Source organism: Rhineura floridana, chromosome 5, assembly GCF_030035675.1.
Source record: "Rhineura floridana isolate rRhiFlo1 chromosome 5, rRhiFlo1.hap2, whole genome shotgun sequence".
Classification (NCBI taxonomy): domain Eukaryota; kingdom Metazoa; phylum Chordata; class Lepidosauria; order Squamata; family Rhineuridae; genus Rhineura; species Rhineura floridana.
In genome coordinates, this window is record NC_084484.1 from 52029184 (window position 1) to 52048207 (window position 19024).

At 40.5% G+C, this 19024-nt stretch overlaps 1 protein-coding gene and 1 pseudogene across 6 annotated transcripts in view; both read left to right on the forward strand.

Annotated features, from left to right (window-relative positions):
- Positions 1 to 18735, forward strand: part of TMCO3 (transmembrane and coiled-coil domains 3) — a 42454-nt gene extending 23719 nt beyond the window's left edge. For 5 of the 6 annotated variants that reach the window (XM_061626705.1, XM_061626702.1, XM_061626703.1 and 2 more), the window contains exons 10-13: positions 2410 to 2560; positions 10677 to 10756; positions 15372 to 15521; positions 18048 to 18735. In XM_061626705.1, the coding sequence (XP_061482689.1) occupies positions 2410 to 2560; positions 10677 to 10756; positions 15372 to 15521; positions 18048 to 18161 (495 nt within the window). In that variant the 3' untranslated portion in view covers positions 18162 to 18735. Of the gene's footprint in view, positions 1 to 2409; positions 2561 to 9625; positions 9691 to 10676; positions 10757 to 15371; positions 15522 to 18047 lie in introns of those variants that run through there. The other variant, XR_009762726.1, reaches the window with a different exon arrangement.
- On the forward strand, positions 13534 to 13683 carry LOC133386377 (U1 spliceosomal RNA; annotated as a pseudogene).
- Positions 18736 to 19024: the final 289 nt, after the last annotated feature.

The following is a 19024-nucleotide window of genomic DNA, read 5'->3' on the forward strand; positions in this document are numbered from 1 at the left end:
TTATTTATTGAATTTATTAGTCACCCATCTGGCTGGCTGTCCAGCCACTCTGGGCGATGTACAAAATAGGCATACAATACCTAGACGTTAAAAATCTAAAAACAATGAAGATAAAATCTAGCCAACCCCAAACGCCTGCCTGAAGAGCCAGGTCTTCAAGGCCTGGTGGAAACTCATCATGGAAGGGGTATGGTGGAGATCATTTAGGAGGCAGTTCCACAGGGTGGGGGCCACAACTGAAAAAGCCCTTCCTCTCAGCAGGAGACCAGGGCGGCATTAAAATATTTAAAGAGGCATTCTCTCACACAGAGAAACATATGCATAATCTAAAAACAAATTATGCCTCTTGCTTCAGAAACATTGTTTTTAACCTATCTCCAAATTTAATGGATATATGAATTAATTGACTAAAACTGTTTGATTAAATACATTTTAATTGGGTTTCATCCTCACTCTGTGCTCATTTTAAATGGGTGCTTAGTATGTCTTCCCAGAGTTGTAGTTTGTAGAAATATGACTTGGATAGCTTTTGTCTGTCACTCTTATTCTATTATGGATATTGTGTGTTTATGAAGTTGCATGACCTGTTAAGTATGAATGTTATATCATTTAAGACTGTGGATTAGTTGAAATTTAGAAGAGCAATATAAAACTAGTATGTGTATTTCAAGATGGTTTTGTTCATAGTTTTTGTAAATATATGCATTGCAAAAAAACAGTATTGTGGCATAAGCTATTGTCAGTTACAGTTTCTTTATTCAATTCCTGGGATGAAAATTAAAGGGCTAGATGGAGACAATCCATCTTGAGTGGATAGTTTTGTTATATATTTTAGTCACTAGATGGCACTGGACTTAGTTTTGTATCAGAATTCATTTTCATACAAAATGAGGCAAAAGTCCAAGCAAAGCAGTTAATGTATCAAGTGACTATGCAAAATGCTAATAAATGCAGGACCCAGTCAGCATGGGTATGGCCCGCTCCCATCTGCGATCTATCTTTAGACTCAAAGGGCTCAAAGTACAGCTTATGAAACAAAATTCATATAACTTCGATCCATTCTGGTGACTTCAACTATCAATGTATCTGGTAAGTTATGTCAGTTTTTTAACTGATGAGCATTGATCAGTGCTGATAGATGATGAAATATGTAAAACCTGCTGGTGTCCATTGGGACAGGTTGGGCGGGAGGCAGTCAGGCCAATAGTAAACAGAGCCAGAGCCAGTGATAGGCAGAACCAACTATTTCTAGTTTTGTCTCTGCTGAGTTCTACAAGAGCAGCACAGTCATTGAGGAGAAAGTTGATAAGCTGTGCATGGACTGATTATAAGAAGGCAGGCAGGTAGGACTGGCTGAAGGCAGACTGAGATTGGTGGTCCAGTGCCCCATTTGCCTGAATGGAGAAACCTTCACTGCTGCTGGCTGAGCAACTGGAGTATTTCAACATGTTTATTGTTTAGGTTTCTGTGACCTCTTTTTCTTCCTAGTATTGCTACAAACCCATGGTAACTGCAGAGTGGGAGGGGAATTGATTCCAGGTAGGCCCATCCTCCAATTCAGCAAGGTAAAATGAAGGGATGAATGGTGAAGTGACATATCAAGGTACATAATCTAAGCAAATACTTAGTACTGGATCTTGTATTCATTTGTACTCTTTAGTTATTTGACTTGCATTGATTAAAAGGTGTATATATATAACGTATCTGACAAAGTGCACTCTGGCTCATGAAAGCTTATGCCACAATAACTAAGGCTGCAATCCAGTACACACTTACCTGGGAGTAAGTCCCATTGAACCCAATGGAGCTTACTTCTGAGTAGACAGGTATTGGAATGCAGCCTTAGTCTTTTAAGTGCAAGAAGACTCCTATGTCCTTGGCTGCAGATATGCACAGTACCCTTCTGTAATATAAAACAACTTTGTAAAAGCAAAGATGTTGGTGTTAAGGCATCTTACTGAATGCAATAGTAACAGTTATGGCATAACTAGTCTGCAAAATTCATACAGGAAAAAATCAAGAGATGTTATGTGTGCTTGGACAGTTGCAGCTAAGTCCCTTGCATTTCAATCTTAAATGCACTGATGTGGTAACAGTTTTCTTTGTTTTTATTTAATGAAAGAAGCCAGTATGGTTAGTTTGGATTTCAAGTGGATTTACTACAGAGCAAGTATCTTTAAGCTCAAAGATGGTAAACGGAGAATCATTCCATAATTCACAAAAAATTAAAGTATCTGAAGTTCTAAAAATTGCTTTTTTCATACAACTTCAATTATTGAAATTCCAATAATGTTTTCATTGTATGGTGTTATATGAGATTTGAATGCAATCTTTCATTTTTAAGCAAAGCAGTTAATGACAATAAATTAGCACATGAGAGTAATAAATCTCCTCCCCTCATCCTTACAGATCACAGAGTTATTGGACATTTCAATGGAATTGGGATGTTTTTTAGCAGGAGCACTTATATCTTCTCAGGGTCATATGATTACTGAAGAAATTATGTCCTGTATTGAACCAATACGTGACTTTCTTGCCATCATATTCTTTACATCTATAGGTAACTTCTTTTTAAAAAATATAAATTATTTTTAGTAGCTTAGCAGCCAAAGGGCAAAGAATGTACATTTGTAAGAACTTGGAGAAATCTAAATTGTGCTTGTGACTGTGTAGTTTCTTGGCAGCAATTGGTGAAGTGGTGTCAAGGTACAGAATGTTCATAAATATTTTAATTGTTCAGGTAAAAAAATTACTGGACTAGAATACAAAGGACTGTGGAATTATTCCATGGTCCCCAAAAGCCATTAGGCTTATTTTTTATCTGCAACCACCATGATACAAACTGCTTTTGAAATTAAATGTCTTTCAAGCAGTTTGTGGTATGGTATATGGAATTGCTTTTAAAATAAAAAGGATTAAGCATATCACTGTATTGAAACAAATTTCTTGTGAGAGCCTAAGTAGCTCTTTCTGTCCCACACCGAATGCTTGGAATCAAGATTCTCTGAGGGAAGGGGAAGTTGTCATTTTGACTGGGAGTGAAACATCATATAGACCCTAGGCCTGGAAATAAGTTACAATAGTTATGGGAATTAAGGGAACATGGTATCTGGGGACAAGATGGCTGAAGAAATGGACTAAGAAACTGGGACCTTACAGAAGGTGGGTGAAGCATGTGGATGTTTGAAGGAAAGGGCAGAGACCACAGGGAACTCACCCAAACTAATCAGCTAATTTTAGGTTACAGTTTCTAGCATTCTCTAAAGCGGCAATCCCTAAGCACTTTTTCTTGGAAATTTTATTTATTTATTAAATTTGTTAGTAGCTTTTCTTCATAAAAATGAACCCAAAGCCACATACAGTAATAAAAACATTAACACCAATATAAAACTAACAGTTAAAAAGCTAAAAAACACAATACAATGATAAGAATGTAGAACAACCCACCCCCTAAAAGAGGCTACAATGTCAGAAACTCTCAAAAAATTAACAGCTTGAATGCCTGGGAGAATAGGAATGGTTTGGCTGGCACCTAAAGAAAAATTATGCTGGTGCTAGGCATGCCTCCCTGGGGAGAGAATTCCATAAGCAGGGCGGGGGGTGCACCACTGAAAGGGACTTTAGTCCTTATCTGAAATAAATTTCTTCTGGATTATAGTCCATCAACTGCGTACACGGCACCACCTAGCATCCATAGGCAGGAAATGCAGCAGAATTGCGAGGAGTAGGTCACCTCAATTATGTGACCTTCCCAGTCCTTTCGTGACGTCAAAGAATAAAATACCTAAAGAAAGACTCTGACGAAGAAAAGACATCAGATAAGTACCAAATAATGGAAGACCTACTCCCCTGATACATAACAAAAGACACTTGAGACAACAAAGAACAGTTCAATCAAATGTAACAAACCTCATGGAAAACAGTTCCATAGAGAACAAACGTATGCATGCTTTACTAGAATGGTTCAAATGAATACCCCAGAAATAATCAGAAAAACATCTGTAGTGAAAGCTAACAACTCCAAAAAACAAACGTCAAGCCACGTTAAATAGGGTAGGCCTTGATGGACTACCATCCAGGAGAAATTTATTTCAGGTTCCCTTTTCCCTGGATGATAGTCCATCAAGTGGGATGTACCCAAGCAGTCCAAACCCAAACCATGGGGGGTAACGTGGCTCAGGTGACTCAAATCATAACCACGTGCTGCAGAACACGTTGACCAAAGGCAGTTTCAGCCGAGGCATAGGTATCCATTTTATAGGGAGTTATAAATGTATTGGGCAAGGACCAAGCGGCAGCCCTGCAGATCTTCAGCAGTGTTCAGTGTTCTGAAGGACAAGTGGTGAAGAGGAACGGTGTGAAGTGGTTCAAACGGCGGTTTCTGAAGCGCAGTCAGAACTGTTTGAAGACTCCAGGAGGGGTATCTGTGGACTGTGGGTGAGCAGAGTGTCACAGGCCCTCTTAGAAAATGCTTGAACAATGGATGAGAATTACTTCTCCTCAGGGAACGCAGAGACAGCACTGATAAGGCTGACACTTGATGCCACAGGGTGTTGACCTTCAAGCCCAGGCAGAGTCCATCCTGCAGAAAACTGAGTATGTCAGAAACTGAGGCCTTGGTTGGATGGATATTCCTTTGAAGACTCCAGGTAATGAATCTGTGCCATGTAAATCTGTAGATTTGCCTTGTGGAGGGACAACATGAAGCTAAGACAGTAGATATTGCTTTAAATACACCACTTCAGCCAGGCTGGATCCGGATGGTAAATTGGTCTCTGTGTCAAGAGATCTGGTTGAGACGGATGACTTTGGATGAGAGGCAAAGCAGCTCTGAGAACCATGGATGGTGTGGCCAAAATGGAGCTATCAGAACTATTTCTACGTACTCCTCCCTCAACTTCCTCAGACTGCCCGCTATCAGAGGTATTGGAGGAAAGGCATAAAGTAGCTCCAGGGGCTAACTGGCTAATAGAACATCTATTGCCTCTGTGTGACTCGACAGATAACGGGCAAACAACCAGGGAAGCTGTTGATTGACCGAAAACGCAAAGAGGTCCAAGTACAGTATTCCGAACCAGTCCTGGACAAGGACGAACACTTCAAGGTGAAGTATCCACTCTCCCGCCTGAATACGCTGATGACTCAGCCAGTCTGCTGTGAGGTTGATGTCCCCGCTTAGGTGCTTGGCTGACTTTGAATCTATGTGAAGTTATACCCAAGAGAAAAACAAGGTGGCTTTGTGCTGGAGATTGTGTGTACGCGTCCCCCCCATGTCTGTTGATATGGGCCTTCATATAAACATCTGTGCAAAGGAGTATGTGGCGAATGTGGAGTATCGGGGCAAAATACTGGATGGCTAATCTGGCTGCCCTGAGTTTTAGCCAGTTGATTCTGTGACACATCTCTCCTGGTGACCATTGACCCTGAATAACCGTGGAGAGGCAATGCACTCCCCATCCTGAGAGGCTGTCATCTGTGGTAACCGCAGTGTGTGGAGGATCCCGGAAGGGAAGGCCCTTCTGAAGATTGGTGAACACCATCCACCATTTGAATGAGCATCTCAGGCATCTGGGAATGCATAGTTTGTGGTGCCTGGAGGCCACAATGTCCTGCTGATAAGGGAGCAGGAATGATGACATGCCTATGGGACAGTCTGTATCATAAAAATGAAAAGACTCAGAGCCTTTGCCAAGAACATGAGATCTGCAAAGTCCGAGAAGAGTAGGGTCCTCGTGGCCTCCTGCAGATTCTCCACCCTCTCTGGCAACAGTAGGATTATGGCCACATGTACATTGAGGACTGCCTCAAGATGTTGGAGCCGTTGTGTGAGGACCAGGCAACTTTGGGGACTGTTGATCAGAAAACCATGGGATACCAACACCTGCAGGGTGAGACTAACATCCTGCTCTGCTTGAGAAAAGCTCTCCAACCAGATTAGCAGATTGTTGAGATAAGGGCAAAGATAAGCTCCCAGGGCAACCATCGCCTTCGTGAAAACTTGAGAAGCTGAGAAAAGGCCAAATGGTGGTATTGATAGTGGTATTGATATGGTATTGATAGTGATGGTATCCATAGGAGAAGTGGAGATATCTCCTGTGCTATGGATGATTTGCAATATGCAGGTAGACCTCCTTGAGATCTGTGGAAGTCAGGGAGCCACAGGGCCTCCCTGATAGACTAGAGGGACTCCATCCTGAACTTTTGATAGCGGATGAACTGGTTCAGGAATTTCAAATCTAGGATGGCTCTCCACATTTTGTTGCCTTTGAGCATGATGAAGAAAATGGAGTAGACATCTGAGAATAATTCTTTGGAAGGCACTTCTTCCATGGCCTGAATGAAGAGGAGATTTTGAATGGCCTCTGCCAGCGCCTGCCATTTCTGGAGACAGCTGGGAATGGGAGAGAAGGCATGAAATGGTTTGGTGGGACACTTTCCAATTCTATTGCGTAGTCCTCCTGAATGGTTTCCAACATGACCGGTCTGTAGTTATATGAGACCAGCTCTGAGAAAACAGTAGGAGGTGACCCCCCACTGAAGGAAGATCGGCGTCAGTACCAGCAGGACAGTTGTTGAGACGTGTTGCTCTTGGGATCTGAGGAAGCAGGGGAGAATTTGGAATTGGTTTTCTGGAAAAGCAGTTTGGGGACCAGGTGTGCTGAGTGGACTTGCAGTTGCATCCTCTCCCTGATGAACGATGGGAATGAAAAGGCTGAAAGATGAATGGTAGGGGGTATAGCGGTGAAAAGGGCGTTACTTATCCTGGTGCAGAGTAGCCAAGAAGGGCTTGCGCTTTTCCTTTGGGTTGACAAGGACTTCCTGAAGGGCCTGCTCCCTGAAAAGTTTCAGCTCTGCTTATGGGGTGGTAGACAGATTGACGTGTGCTCGCAAATCAGTGTTCCAGTGATGCAGCCACAATGTGCATCTGGCAACAATCTGTGCAGCAATGGACCGAGTAGAGAACTGAACTGCATCCAAAGTGGCATCCACAAACAAAGCTGCCACCCTGTGGAACTTGAGGATTGTTGTATTGAGCCTATTGGGGTCTCTGTTGAGATCCTGAGGTGGAGGATCCAACAAGTCATTTAGCCAAACCAATGACGCCCATGAAAAAATAGATGCCACACAAGATGCCCTGATATTGAGGGCAGCTGCTTTGTGAGTCTTGCAGAGAGCAAAGTGTAATCATAGCTCTGACATGTCCTTGAACTGCACATCCCCTTCTTTGGGTAACGGAGCGAGAAAGCAAGGCAGAAATGGGACCATCTATGCCAGGCACTTTGACTAGGTCCATAAAAGCAGGTTCCACCTAATAGAAATGGGTGGCAAAAGCCAGGACGTGCCTAGTCTGGAGAGGGGGCTGCCACTCAGTCTGGGAGTGGGAACTGGGATAGTTGTAACTGTGGACTTGAGAGCCTTCAGAATGGAAGCCCCTTCTGAAGGAGCCATTGATGGATATGATGATGGGGAGTTGAGATCCAACGCCACCAGAGACTTACAAAGGAGGGACAAAAAATGGTCCACGTGAAACAGCCAGTGTGAAGTAGAATTTGTAGAAGAGGAGGGTTCCTCCAACCCTGAGCCTGCACTCCACTCCTCACCATCGCACTCAGGGTCCACAAATGGGTCCAAGGAGTCTCTGAGTGGTACATTAGCTAGGCGGCCCCTAGAAGCTGCAAAGGGATCCAGAGATTGCTCGTCCTCATCCTCTGATAAACCTCCTACAAACTCTCTGCAGCAAGTTATGAACCAGGCAAGAAGACCTGGTAGCCCTGGAATCTGATGGAGCCTGTCGGGTCTCTCAATTTGTGGCAGGCACTGTAGCTGCTGCAGTCTTTAGGTTGGTGGAAGGGGACTGTGCAGAAGCAGGAGCAAGGGGTTCAGTAGACAAAGCCCCAAAGAGGACCTCCCGAATGTGAGACAGGGTCTCAAGAGTTTAAGTGGAAGGGCTGTAAGCACGGAGGCCAGAGGTTACCAGAGCATAGACAACAGAAGTCAGGCTATCCCTGTCCAGATAGGGTCGCAACTGGGCCACTAGCCAAAATAAGACACTTTGAAACAGAAGCTGCAATCTAAGAAAATATGTTCTGGACAGTGTAACATAAATTAATAACAGAATGTTAGCGATGTAATATTAGTTATGATAGATTATTAGTTATGATAGATGAACAAAACTATACATTTTTATAATGTAACTTCAAGCACACAAAAATGTTTGCAAAAGGTTAGAAAATTTGCTTTATTTAGACCAAAATATGCTTATTTTTTTTAAAAAAAAACTTAATTGTCCTGAGGAAGTAAGTAGATTTAGCAGTATTTCAGTCATGAAAAAGGCATGTAAAAACAATTGAGATAATAGATATTATTTCTAACCTTAAGAAGCAGTTTAACAGCAGTCCTGTATACTTTGGAGAAGAGATATGAAGGCCCAGGAAGAAACTGGAAAAATTCAGGGGGGAAATTTTCTTTTCAGCTTTTTTCCTGAAGCTTTTTTGCTATTTTGAAAAATTTTAGATTATGTAATATTTTCTTTTAGAATATTGAATAAAATGTATAGGACAAGGTGTTCATATATTTTCTCCCCTAAATGATTTCAAAAGCCAAGTAACAGGAAGACTTTAAAGTAAGGCTTTGTACAGTATTGGATTGTTACAATTTCTGCACACTGAGGACAAGCAAGTCCTGAGTTGTACACTGAGAGTACAACTCTCAAATACAAGAGCAAGATGCATTTCTGCCTCTAGGAGGCACTGCCATTGACACAAAGGAAGGAAGAAGGATTCAGGGCCTTCTTTGCTTGTGTTGGTGAATCTTTCTGTCTTCTTGATGCTGGAGGAGATATAATAATTTGCAGAAAACACAATTCCTTTGTTTAACTTTTTAAAATATATTTTTAGATGTTTTATTTGTGTGTCTGCTACCTTAGGCCCCTTTGAGAGGAAGAGTGAGGTACAAATGTAATAAATAAGTAAATATGTTGATGGTTTCTTCTGTTTCTGTTGTTTTTGCCTGCTTTTTATAAACTGGCAAAACCAAAGAGATACTAGGTTCCTTACAGCTCGGTACCTTGTAGCTGTTACAAATTGACTTTCAGTCTGTAAAAGTGTGCGTAAAAAATACATACTGCATATTTTCCCCAAAAAATCTTTTTTTCTGGGGGAAAAAACATTTTTTGATGGTTTCAAAATGTCTGAAAATTATCAGTCTCTTTGGCAATAAGCTCTACTGAGCTCAGTGCAACCTAATTTTTCAATGAGCTAGGACTAGTGTCATGTAGATAGATGTTGTAGCTTTTGTTTTGTCTCCTTTTCTTTGTCTACTCACTGTCTCAAGTATCTGGGGAAATAATTCTGAAGTTAATATATTTGAAAGTCATGTATCCTTTGAAGGCATCTTTGAAGAAAGTGTGTTGATCACAGTTTGGACTCCTGAATGTGTTTCTCAGTCAGCACATCTTTCTTTAAGGAAGATTTCTTGTTGTAAGATGATATCCAACTCAGTTATATTTGGAGTCGGCACGTTAAAATCAGTAGATAAGGCTATTAAATAAATAACAAGGTCATTGATTTTAATGGGTTTACTCTGACTATGACTTAATTGAATATCAACTTTTCTCTTTTTGCAGTGAAAAACACCATTGGAGATGTCATATGTGGGAGGTATTTAGGTGATCTGAAATTGATAATAAAGGTACAACACTGCAATTTGGCACTCAGTTTCGAAAGTTCTTATTACATCAATGAATATTAGAGTGTATGTTTATAATTTGTTTTAAAAAAATTAAGACTGGTGGGAAGTGATGACATCTTCCAGTGTGACCTCAGCTCTTTGCTCTCTTTGGCAGTTACATATTTGATTAAAATGTTACTTATTTTTATTTATTTAAAACACATTTATATACTAAATCATTTGCATTTCTAAGCAGCATACATTAAAACAAGCCATACATAAAATAAATAACAATAAACTCATCATAAAATCAAAATGCTGCACTGGTACCTTGAAAAATAACTTGGCAAATAATAAATAGGAGAGCCCTAGAGTCACCTAGTACTGTAAAATATTTTAATAAAACTTCTTTCCTACTAAAGCTCTCGTGGAAAAAGGGCCTGAATGAGCGGGAGACAAACAGTACAAATGGGAAATTTGGTGGCATCATACAATCTGACTTTGTAGGAAGACCAACATAACCTGTTTAAAATAAAATCACCGAAGGTACTTTTTTTTATCCAATCCAGGAACCAACTAGAAACCGTCAACACTATGCAAACCGTTGGCCCTCCAGATTTTGCTGAACTACAGTTTCCGTCAGCCCCAGCAAGTATGGCCATTTGTCACGGATGATGGGAGTAGTAGTTTAGTGAAATCTGGAGGGCCAAAGGTTCCCCATATTTGCTTTAAACTAGAAACTGCAGCTACAGCAAACGGAACACTACAGCTGGTGGACAGTGCTTCTGCATGAATTTTGGGAATACACTTGTACCTCCCAGCTTCTGTAATAATGTGGGTAAATTGAAAATATCTGAAATATTATTCTTTAATATGGCATGCTTTCATTTAACAAGGTATATAAAATATTCCTGTCCGTATTTCATCACTGTGTTATAAATAAATATAAACTATATACATTTAGAAAAAGTTACAATAGAGGTTATATGCTTCTTTTTCTCTTGCAGGCCTTCATGTTTTTCCTATATTTGTAATATATGAATTCACAGTCTTACTGTTTCTTACACTTTCAGTGGTAATAATGAAGGTATTTATATTTTTATTACTTTACAATACAATTTGATAAGATTAACATTTTGTATTGCATTTGTATGGTGACTACAAAAAAAACCCAGACCAAGCCTAAATGTGTCCAAACTTTACTAATATTGGCTGTGCAGAACAGTGAGGGAAATTGCCTCTACTCAGTTCTTCTGTGGGGTTTCTTTTAGAAACCCAGTTACATGCAGAGAGCTATTTTCACAGTTCTTTAAGGTTTATGTTTCATATGGGCTAGCTTTACAAAGTGGCATTCTATGGCTTAAGAATGCTAGTTGAGGAGCACAACTGATGATTTGCCATAGGGACCTAACTGCTATTTTACAGTGTAATCCTAATCTGGCTACTCAAAAGTAAGTCCCACTGAATTCATTGGGGTTACTCCCAGGTTTGTGGGGTTAGGATTGCTCTGATTCAGGCTGCTGAATGCAGTTTCACTTCATGCAGATGGGATTATAATAATTTATATTTATTAGTCACTCAAAGCAGCTACAATAGTGATACAGTATGGAATATAGAGTGTGAAACTTAACATTTTATATATAGTTATTTTATCAGATGCAGCAACCCCACCACCAATCATAGCTTGGCTACAGAAGGTTACCCAGATAAAATGTCAACAACTGCAGCAGGAAAATGAGCAAACAAGTGCCTGGGAGAAGAAAAAAATCTTCACCCAGTAATTAAAAAGATATCTGTGTTGCTACTCAGCAGGCCTCCCTGGAGAGAGCTTTCCACATTATCTTTAATGTATTTTATCTTTAGTGACAGTGTAAAGCTCTAGATTTGCTTAAAATGTGCACAGAGAAACTATTGTTAACACCATCAAAAGTGAACACAGTGTTTAAGAACTCAGAAGCCAGTAAGTCCCCCCCCTTATTTCACATGAACATGGGTGGTTTTGCCTGACTCTCACTTTTCTAGAGCTATAAAATGGAAACAAGGATTAAGTAAAAGTCTGTGCAGAGTCGCCCCAAGGCACTGGGAAGCGGGGAAGTTGCCCCCGCACTTGGCCTCAGCTGTAGCTGTAGCTGCTGCTGCTGGGCTTTCCAGGGCCGAGAGAGGTTTCCACTTGCGGATGCCTAGCTGTCCAGCTCGACAGAGGGAGAAGAGTGGAGCCTCCAGCAATCCGCAATTGCATCACCCTTGCAGCCCATCCCGTGAGCCGTGCGGAGGCTGCCGTATAAGTTTCTCCCCTTGTCTTGTCAGTTTCCTCTGTCCACGTCTCTCTTCGCAGCCTCCTGTTCGCTGCTACCCTGACTTGGTCAGTAACTCGTGGGGACTGGTTTCTCTTCCCCTTGTGCCTACATGCAAACTGATGCCTTTGCGTCGTTGTTGTTAGATCCTGTTGAATGTATTGTCATCATCCCTTTATTGTCATCGTCCCGGGAGGAAAAGTGTCTCCTTCCCCATTTACTTGAAAGATCTGAAAGTTTTCTGGCATGAGCTCCTTTGACTTCATTTCTATAGCTCATAAGCCCTAAGGAAATATCTAGGGCTCAGGGGTAGGAGAGCAAAGCCATAGAACAGAACTTTTTGCTCAGTCCTTTTTGGAGTATATCTTGCAATCTTGTGACTTTTGCATGCAAGCCAATCGGCTCCCTTTGGGAGGAAGGGTGGGATATAAATTTAATTAATTAAGTAAGTAAGTAAATAAGTGAGTAAGCAATTAATAACAATAACAACAACAACAACAATAATAATAAATTGAATATAGGCAGAGTTAGCCTCTCTTTAATATATAGTTAAGCACATACTTAACTTACACCCCATCCCGCTCCTGCCGTTGAAGTCAATGAGATTTAAAGGTACTTAAACGTTATGGGGATCATGCACTATTCTTCAGAAAGTAAATTAATATATTTTCTTTATTGCTGATTTATTACGTCATTATCATTTGCAGCACTCTCTGATATGCATAGTTTGTTCAGTGCTTCGCCAAAAGAGAGTGTGAGAGTGAGGAAAGGGTATTTGGGGTTTGCCAAATGCTTAAATGCTTATGACAGAGTATGCATGCAGAAGGTCTGCTCTGTCTGTGCAATGGTGAAAGGAGAATCTCCTTAATTACTGCTAAAGTTTAAGCAGAACCCACAACGAAGGCAGCTTGCTTGTTCCAAGGCCACCTCCTTGAAATAAAGCCACAAATTTATCTGCCTGCAGGAGATAGAAAGCTTGTGTGCTCATGACCCAATCATGTAAATCCTCTCATATTTCTTGTCAACAGGTCCAAGGCACCAGTTAAAAGCAAAAGCGACAGACCCATTACAAGCGGCAGACTTTCCAACTTACTACTAACAGCTAATAGAGGCCAGCTCAAGGCATAATTTGACTAAGGGAAACAAACAGGCATCGTCTGTCCTATTTTCACAACTTCCAAAAAACATTTCCTTCCAGGATTATATCTAGTCTAAACTCCCCCCTCCCCCCGTTTTGTTAGATTTCATCTCACTTACAGCATAATGAGCAAGGTTACTGGTTTCAGTGGACTTAAGCACACTTACAGTGCAATCCTATACATGTCTACTCAGATGTAAGCTCCAATGAGTTCAGTGGGACTTCAATCCCTGGGAAATATGTATAGGGCTGCAGCCATAACACTGTGCTAGATTTGCAGCCAAAGGCTGGAATCCTGTGCACGGTAAAGCAGCTTAAATTCCAATGATGTCAATGAGGTTTAGGCAGCCAAACTGGGGGGAATTCCAGCCACATATAGGAACATATGAAGCTGCCTTATATTGAGTCAGACCATTGGTCTAACTGGCAGCAGCTCTTACCTGGCAGGGGAGATACCATGATCATTAAGGTGGTTTTCCTAGGGTGAGGCTCATCCATTGCACTCTGGGTGTGCTGACCACTGCAATTTCCCCAAATGCGGGAAACTCAGCAGCAGCAGCTCTCCAGGATTTCAGACCTGGGGTCTCTCTCAACCTTCTGCATTGAAAGCAGATTCTCTACCACTGAACCACGGCGCATTATTACAACACTATTCTGATTAAAAAGGGTTTTTTTCCCCATTCTGTGTGATCTTAGGTTCCCCTGTACCTTCCTCTGGGGACCATCAAGGATCCCGTAACTAAAGATGGGATGTAGGGCTAACCAGCACTCTAAAACATTTTTCATCTAGAAAGCCCCATGGATATGCTCACTTTGAATGGTCTCAGGCCTGGGGATCTTATTAATATCAAATTTGAGGTTAGGAAGGATTTTGGAGGATTGGGTGTCTTCCCCTATGACCTGTAGCTCAGCCTTCATCAACCTGGTGCCCTCAACATGTTTTGAACTGTAACTCCTATCAGCCCCAGCCAGCACAAGCATGCTGGGCCTGATAGGAATGGTAGTCCAAAACATCTTGATGGTACCAGGCTGACAAAGGCTGCCATGGCTTGTCCCACCTGCTTGGGTTACCAACACTTGTTTGTTCCAAAGGCATTTTGTTTCTCTGCATGACTGTGGTCTGCAAAAGTTGGTTTGTGATGGTAGGAAATGGAGGGCTGCTGTGCGAACAGTCCTACCATGCAGGCTACATTTGGACTTAATGGCTATGGTTTGATTCCTTATAGCCTGCCTGCTCAATCTCAGTGTAAACCTAACACAAATGCATCAGCAGATTGATACCTAGTCTGTATCCTTAGAAAGTAAATATACAACATCTCAGAGTGCATTAACAAAGAGCTGATTCTTCCATGAATCTAGTAGCATGGTTGATGTTTCAGCATGGTCAGGTTTCTACCATGCTGCTCTGGACACACCTGGAACCACATGGGAGCGTCAGAGTACATAACTCCACCTTTCGGATATTACAGTGCAGTGTGGAACTTGACTATGCAGAAGTAGCAGACAAGCCACAAAAGTGAGGACCAGCCATAAGTCATTGTGATGTTATTCTGAACCCTGAGTAATACATCAGGATTCAAGCATATGCTCTGGTATAAATATATATATATAAAGAGAGAGAAAGAATGTGGGGCCCCCCAACTATGCTATTTCCCCTGGCCCTGCACATGCTAAGGGCAGGCCTGAGTCTGTGTCTTCTTCAAATTAATGACAAAGGCTTGTGTGCTGTTCTTCCATGAGTAGAGTTTCACACAAGCAATAGGACTTTCTTAATCTTCCCTACTGCAGTCCCCAGTACAACATGGGTGGGGGGAGAATGCCTCTCCGAAGAGTTGCGATGTGTTGCAGTGGGAGGAGGAAATTTGTGAATATTTGAGTAGATTTCCCCCAATTTTTAATAATTCCTCTCTCACTTAGCAGCCCATGGCCCGAATTCCCAGCCTTTCCTATGCCCCCCCCCCTTGTGGCTCAGGAGAGGCTTTTGGAGGGCACAATGTATCTGCAGTGGGGAGGAAGGCAGGAAAGGAAAACCCTACTGTGTGAGCAGAATGTGCTGCGAAGTTGAGCTATAGTCCACAAAACTTAAATTTATTGAATTGAGTATCACAGACAGAAAACACCTTTTACTGAGATAAGTATCTGACCTGTTCTGCTAATCAATACAACTAGATAATTGATGTTCATTAAAGAGCTGCTTAACCCCTTTTTTCTTTTAAGCAGCATAAACCTGCTTGTTTTCCCACTGTATCTCTAAAAACATTCTCTTTCAGTTTTTCCTGGCAGTCCTTGTCCTTTCTATGATTCTTCCAAAGAGTAGTCAGTACATCAAATGGATTGTATCCGCAGGTTTGGCTCAAGTCAGTGAGTTTTCCTTTGTCTTGGGAAGCAGAGCACGCAGAGCTGGTATAATTTCTCGAGAGGTGAGCCATGGAATCATGTAACCTTTCCACATTTTAAAGCATGTATTAAACTATGTGGTAAAATGGTTGACACTAAGACGACGCTATATACATAGTTGTGTGTAGCTTCCTCAAACTTTTTTCTTATAAAACAAAAACAGCTTTGGGGGCTAATTGTTTAAATAATAGAAGGTAGTAACCTTTTCCCTCCAGCAATTGTTTGCCATTCAAAATCACTTCCAGCTGTTTTTCCCTTTGCAAAAGGTTGGGAAACTTTTAAAGGAAGAAGAAATTCTAACAAAAAAGAACACCTGGGCACCATGTTGAGCAACCTCATGCCGGTTCCTTCATATGCTTTAACTTGCAGCTTCTCAAGGCTGTTTGGGGGCTTTAAAAAAAAGTTGGGGAATTTGTACACAATTCTAGCTAGACCTTTTCACATGTGCATATTCCAAAAGCTAGACTGTGGCCACCCAAACTTCTTTTAATAATATTTTAGGTGTAGTTTTAATATTTGTCAGTCAGCAGGGTAACAGTTAACATTGGGAAAAGGTACTTGTTGTTGCATTATGGATTTGATTGTGCTACCTTCTCTTTGTAACAGGAACAATAACGGCAATCCATTATTTTTAAGTATTTTAAAGACAATCCTTTCTTTTTAAGTATGCACCTATGCCCACAGGCTGTGGGTGTTATGTGGCATTGAATAAATTTCTTTGTTGCTTAGATGGGGATGGTAAGTCACAGTGCCTCTGGTTGCCATTGTCTTAGGCTGCATACACATCTGTTTGTAGTGCAAAAATGTAGTTCCTCCATTGGGCACAAGGACATCCCCAAATGGGTAATGTGTTCTGTTCTGGGGGACCGGTACCAGAGAACTTTCTGTGGAGCATTAATGTTTTCCTGCCTCATAGGAGAAACACATTACCCATTTGGTGGTGGTGTCCTAGTGCCCCCAGACAAGCAACCTTCAGGTGAGTACAGTGGATCCTTTTTCTCAATACAGAATCGTTCATACTTGTCCTCAACATGCTGCTTTCAATCTAGATTGATTGTAGATCTTTCAGTCCAGATGGGTGGGTGTGGTTACTGGATAGGTGTTTGAAAACCCTACCCTTGTGATATGCCCAGCCATGTCATTGGGGAGGTGTGGATACCCCTCCCTTGCTTATATCTGTCGGGTAATGAAGAGTCAATCTACAATGCACTTTTATTTTTGGAATTTGTCAAGAAGCACTTTTCAGGGCAAAAAAATCTGCAATAGGTCTAGGTTATGTGTGGACTAGGTAGAAAAAAACAAGAGCTCAGTCTTCATTGATTCTAGAATAAAATGTTGTATATATGCAGCCAAAGTTGCTTTCATGATGATAGCATCAGAAGCTTAATGCTTAATGCTTCTGGGATTGGGAAGCCTAGGACCAGATCTCAGACTGATAAAGGGGATCTTAGAGTTTACATTTCAAGGTCTGTGAACAACTTCTGGTAAATTAAACTATATTAATATTACTTGCAGATCATGGGCAACTCAGTCAAGCAGTTCCAACCTTTTGACCAAAAAATAGGGAGAAAACTTGCTGCTTATAAATGTGGCTGTCAAATAGACTTACACTGTTGTACTATCTTCACTATTCCATTAAAATTTCCTTCTTAACCTGATATAACCTCATTGTTCCACTGACTCTACCTCTCTTTATGACTTTGATTGATCTCCTTTGTGGGCTGGGGTAGGTAAAGGTGGTTTAGTATTTGATTGTTATTGATGTAGTGATTTGCATTTTTGTTCCATTGTGAGCCACTTTGAGCATATTTATATGGAAAGGCAGCATACAAATTTAAAATAATAATAATGATGTCATGACTTCTGTAGCTAGTACTCTTATGACCTGCTAGCTCTGATTATTATTTTAGTTCAAGAAAATTTTACACGCATCAGAGTGATACATTTGAAAATATTGTGATGAAATTACTCAAAGGCTGCAAGAGTGCAAATGGCAAGATTTTGAAAAATTGGTTTACAATTATGAGTGTGGAGTTATAGTTATGCCATAATTTATTATAATGTCCTTTGTGTGCAAGGTCACAGGGCTGGAAACAACCTCTGCCTAGAGCCACTGTCAGAGTAGAAAATAGTGGGCTAGATGGAAGGATGGCAGATTTATAGGGTCTTACCATGTTTAGTCATATTTGGAATAGACCAGTTAAAATCAGTGAACCATAAGTATGTTGATTTCAATGGTATAACTTAGTTGGATCATCTATAATCCCAAAATTACAGGATTAGAAAATAAGTGCAACATGGTGGCCACATAGGCATATTACAATTGTTACCGGTAACTAAAGAAACTTCTGAATTACCATAAGCCAAACACGCTGAAGTTATTTCATGAATAACACTTCAAGATGAACAGGTTGTCAACCTGTAATAAAAATATATTTTTAGCTATATCAGCTATGTTAAGGTTAAGTTGATCTCTTTAATACTTCAGTGGGTCTCTCATAAGAAAAAAATGTTAACAGAAATAACTCATTTTGCTTGCTAATTTTTAGGTTTACCTCCTTATATTGAGTGTGACTACTCTAAGCCAATTGCTTGCACCAGCACTCTGGAGAGCTGCAATTATGAAATGCGTACCGAGACCTGAAAGACGATTAAGTTCCTGAAGATATTTAGTACAAAAGCTTCCATGAAGGAAACATCTTCCTACTTAACAAAATGCAACATTTTTCACAATACATAATCTGAATATGGGAGAATAATTCTGTTAAATTGCTTTTTTTTCAGAACTTTATTTTTTTTATTTAAAAAAGGTCTACAAAACCAGTAATTGACTGATGTGCCTTTTTTTTGAGTGTGGGTAGAATCCAAAGTTGTACAAGTAATACAACGAGACTTCATCTTTCTTTCCTCCCCTTCCACCTCCACATCAGCTCTGGAGCATCCTCCACCCCTCTGGAGCAGATCTTGAAGCATGCAGGAGTGCGCAGAAAGGAAGAAAGGAAGGTGAAGTCCCTTTGTATGACCTGAAGTCCACTCCACTTGCACATGGGTAGTGCTGGATACAACCCATTATTTACAGTCAGTGCAACTAGCTTAATTAACATTTATAGTGCCTGTGGCACTGTTAAGGAATTATGTAATAAGTTAATATCCAAATCTAACAGCCACAAAAGATGTATTTTCAGTGCTATACAAAATTTAGTTTTTTCATTAAAACATAAACTTGAAAACTGTTAACATCTTTCTAAGGACTGGAAATTAATTGATGTTTTTTAAATAATGTAATTATCTGTCTTTATCTTTATTTGTCTTTATCTTATTTGACAAAAATGTGATCAGAAATGACCTTTTAGAATGAATATCAAGAATTTCTTGTGTTGATCATGCTAATTGTTCAAAATCAAAACACAGATATTGAAACAAAATTAAAAATATTTTTGGAAGATACATTTAGGTTTGTGTTGCTCCACTGGACAAACTGTTCTGCATATAGCAAGAATAAACCATTTGAATGTTCTGAAAAGCT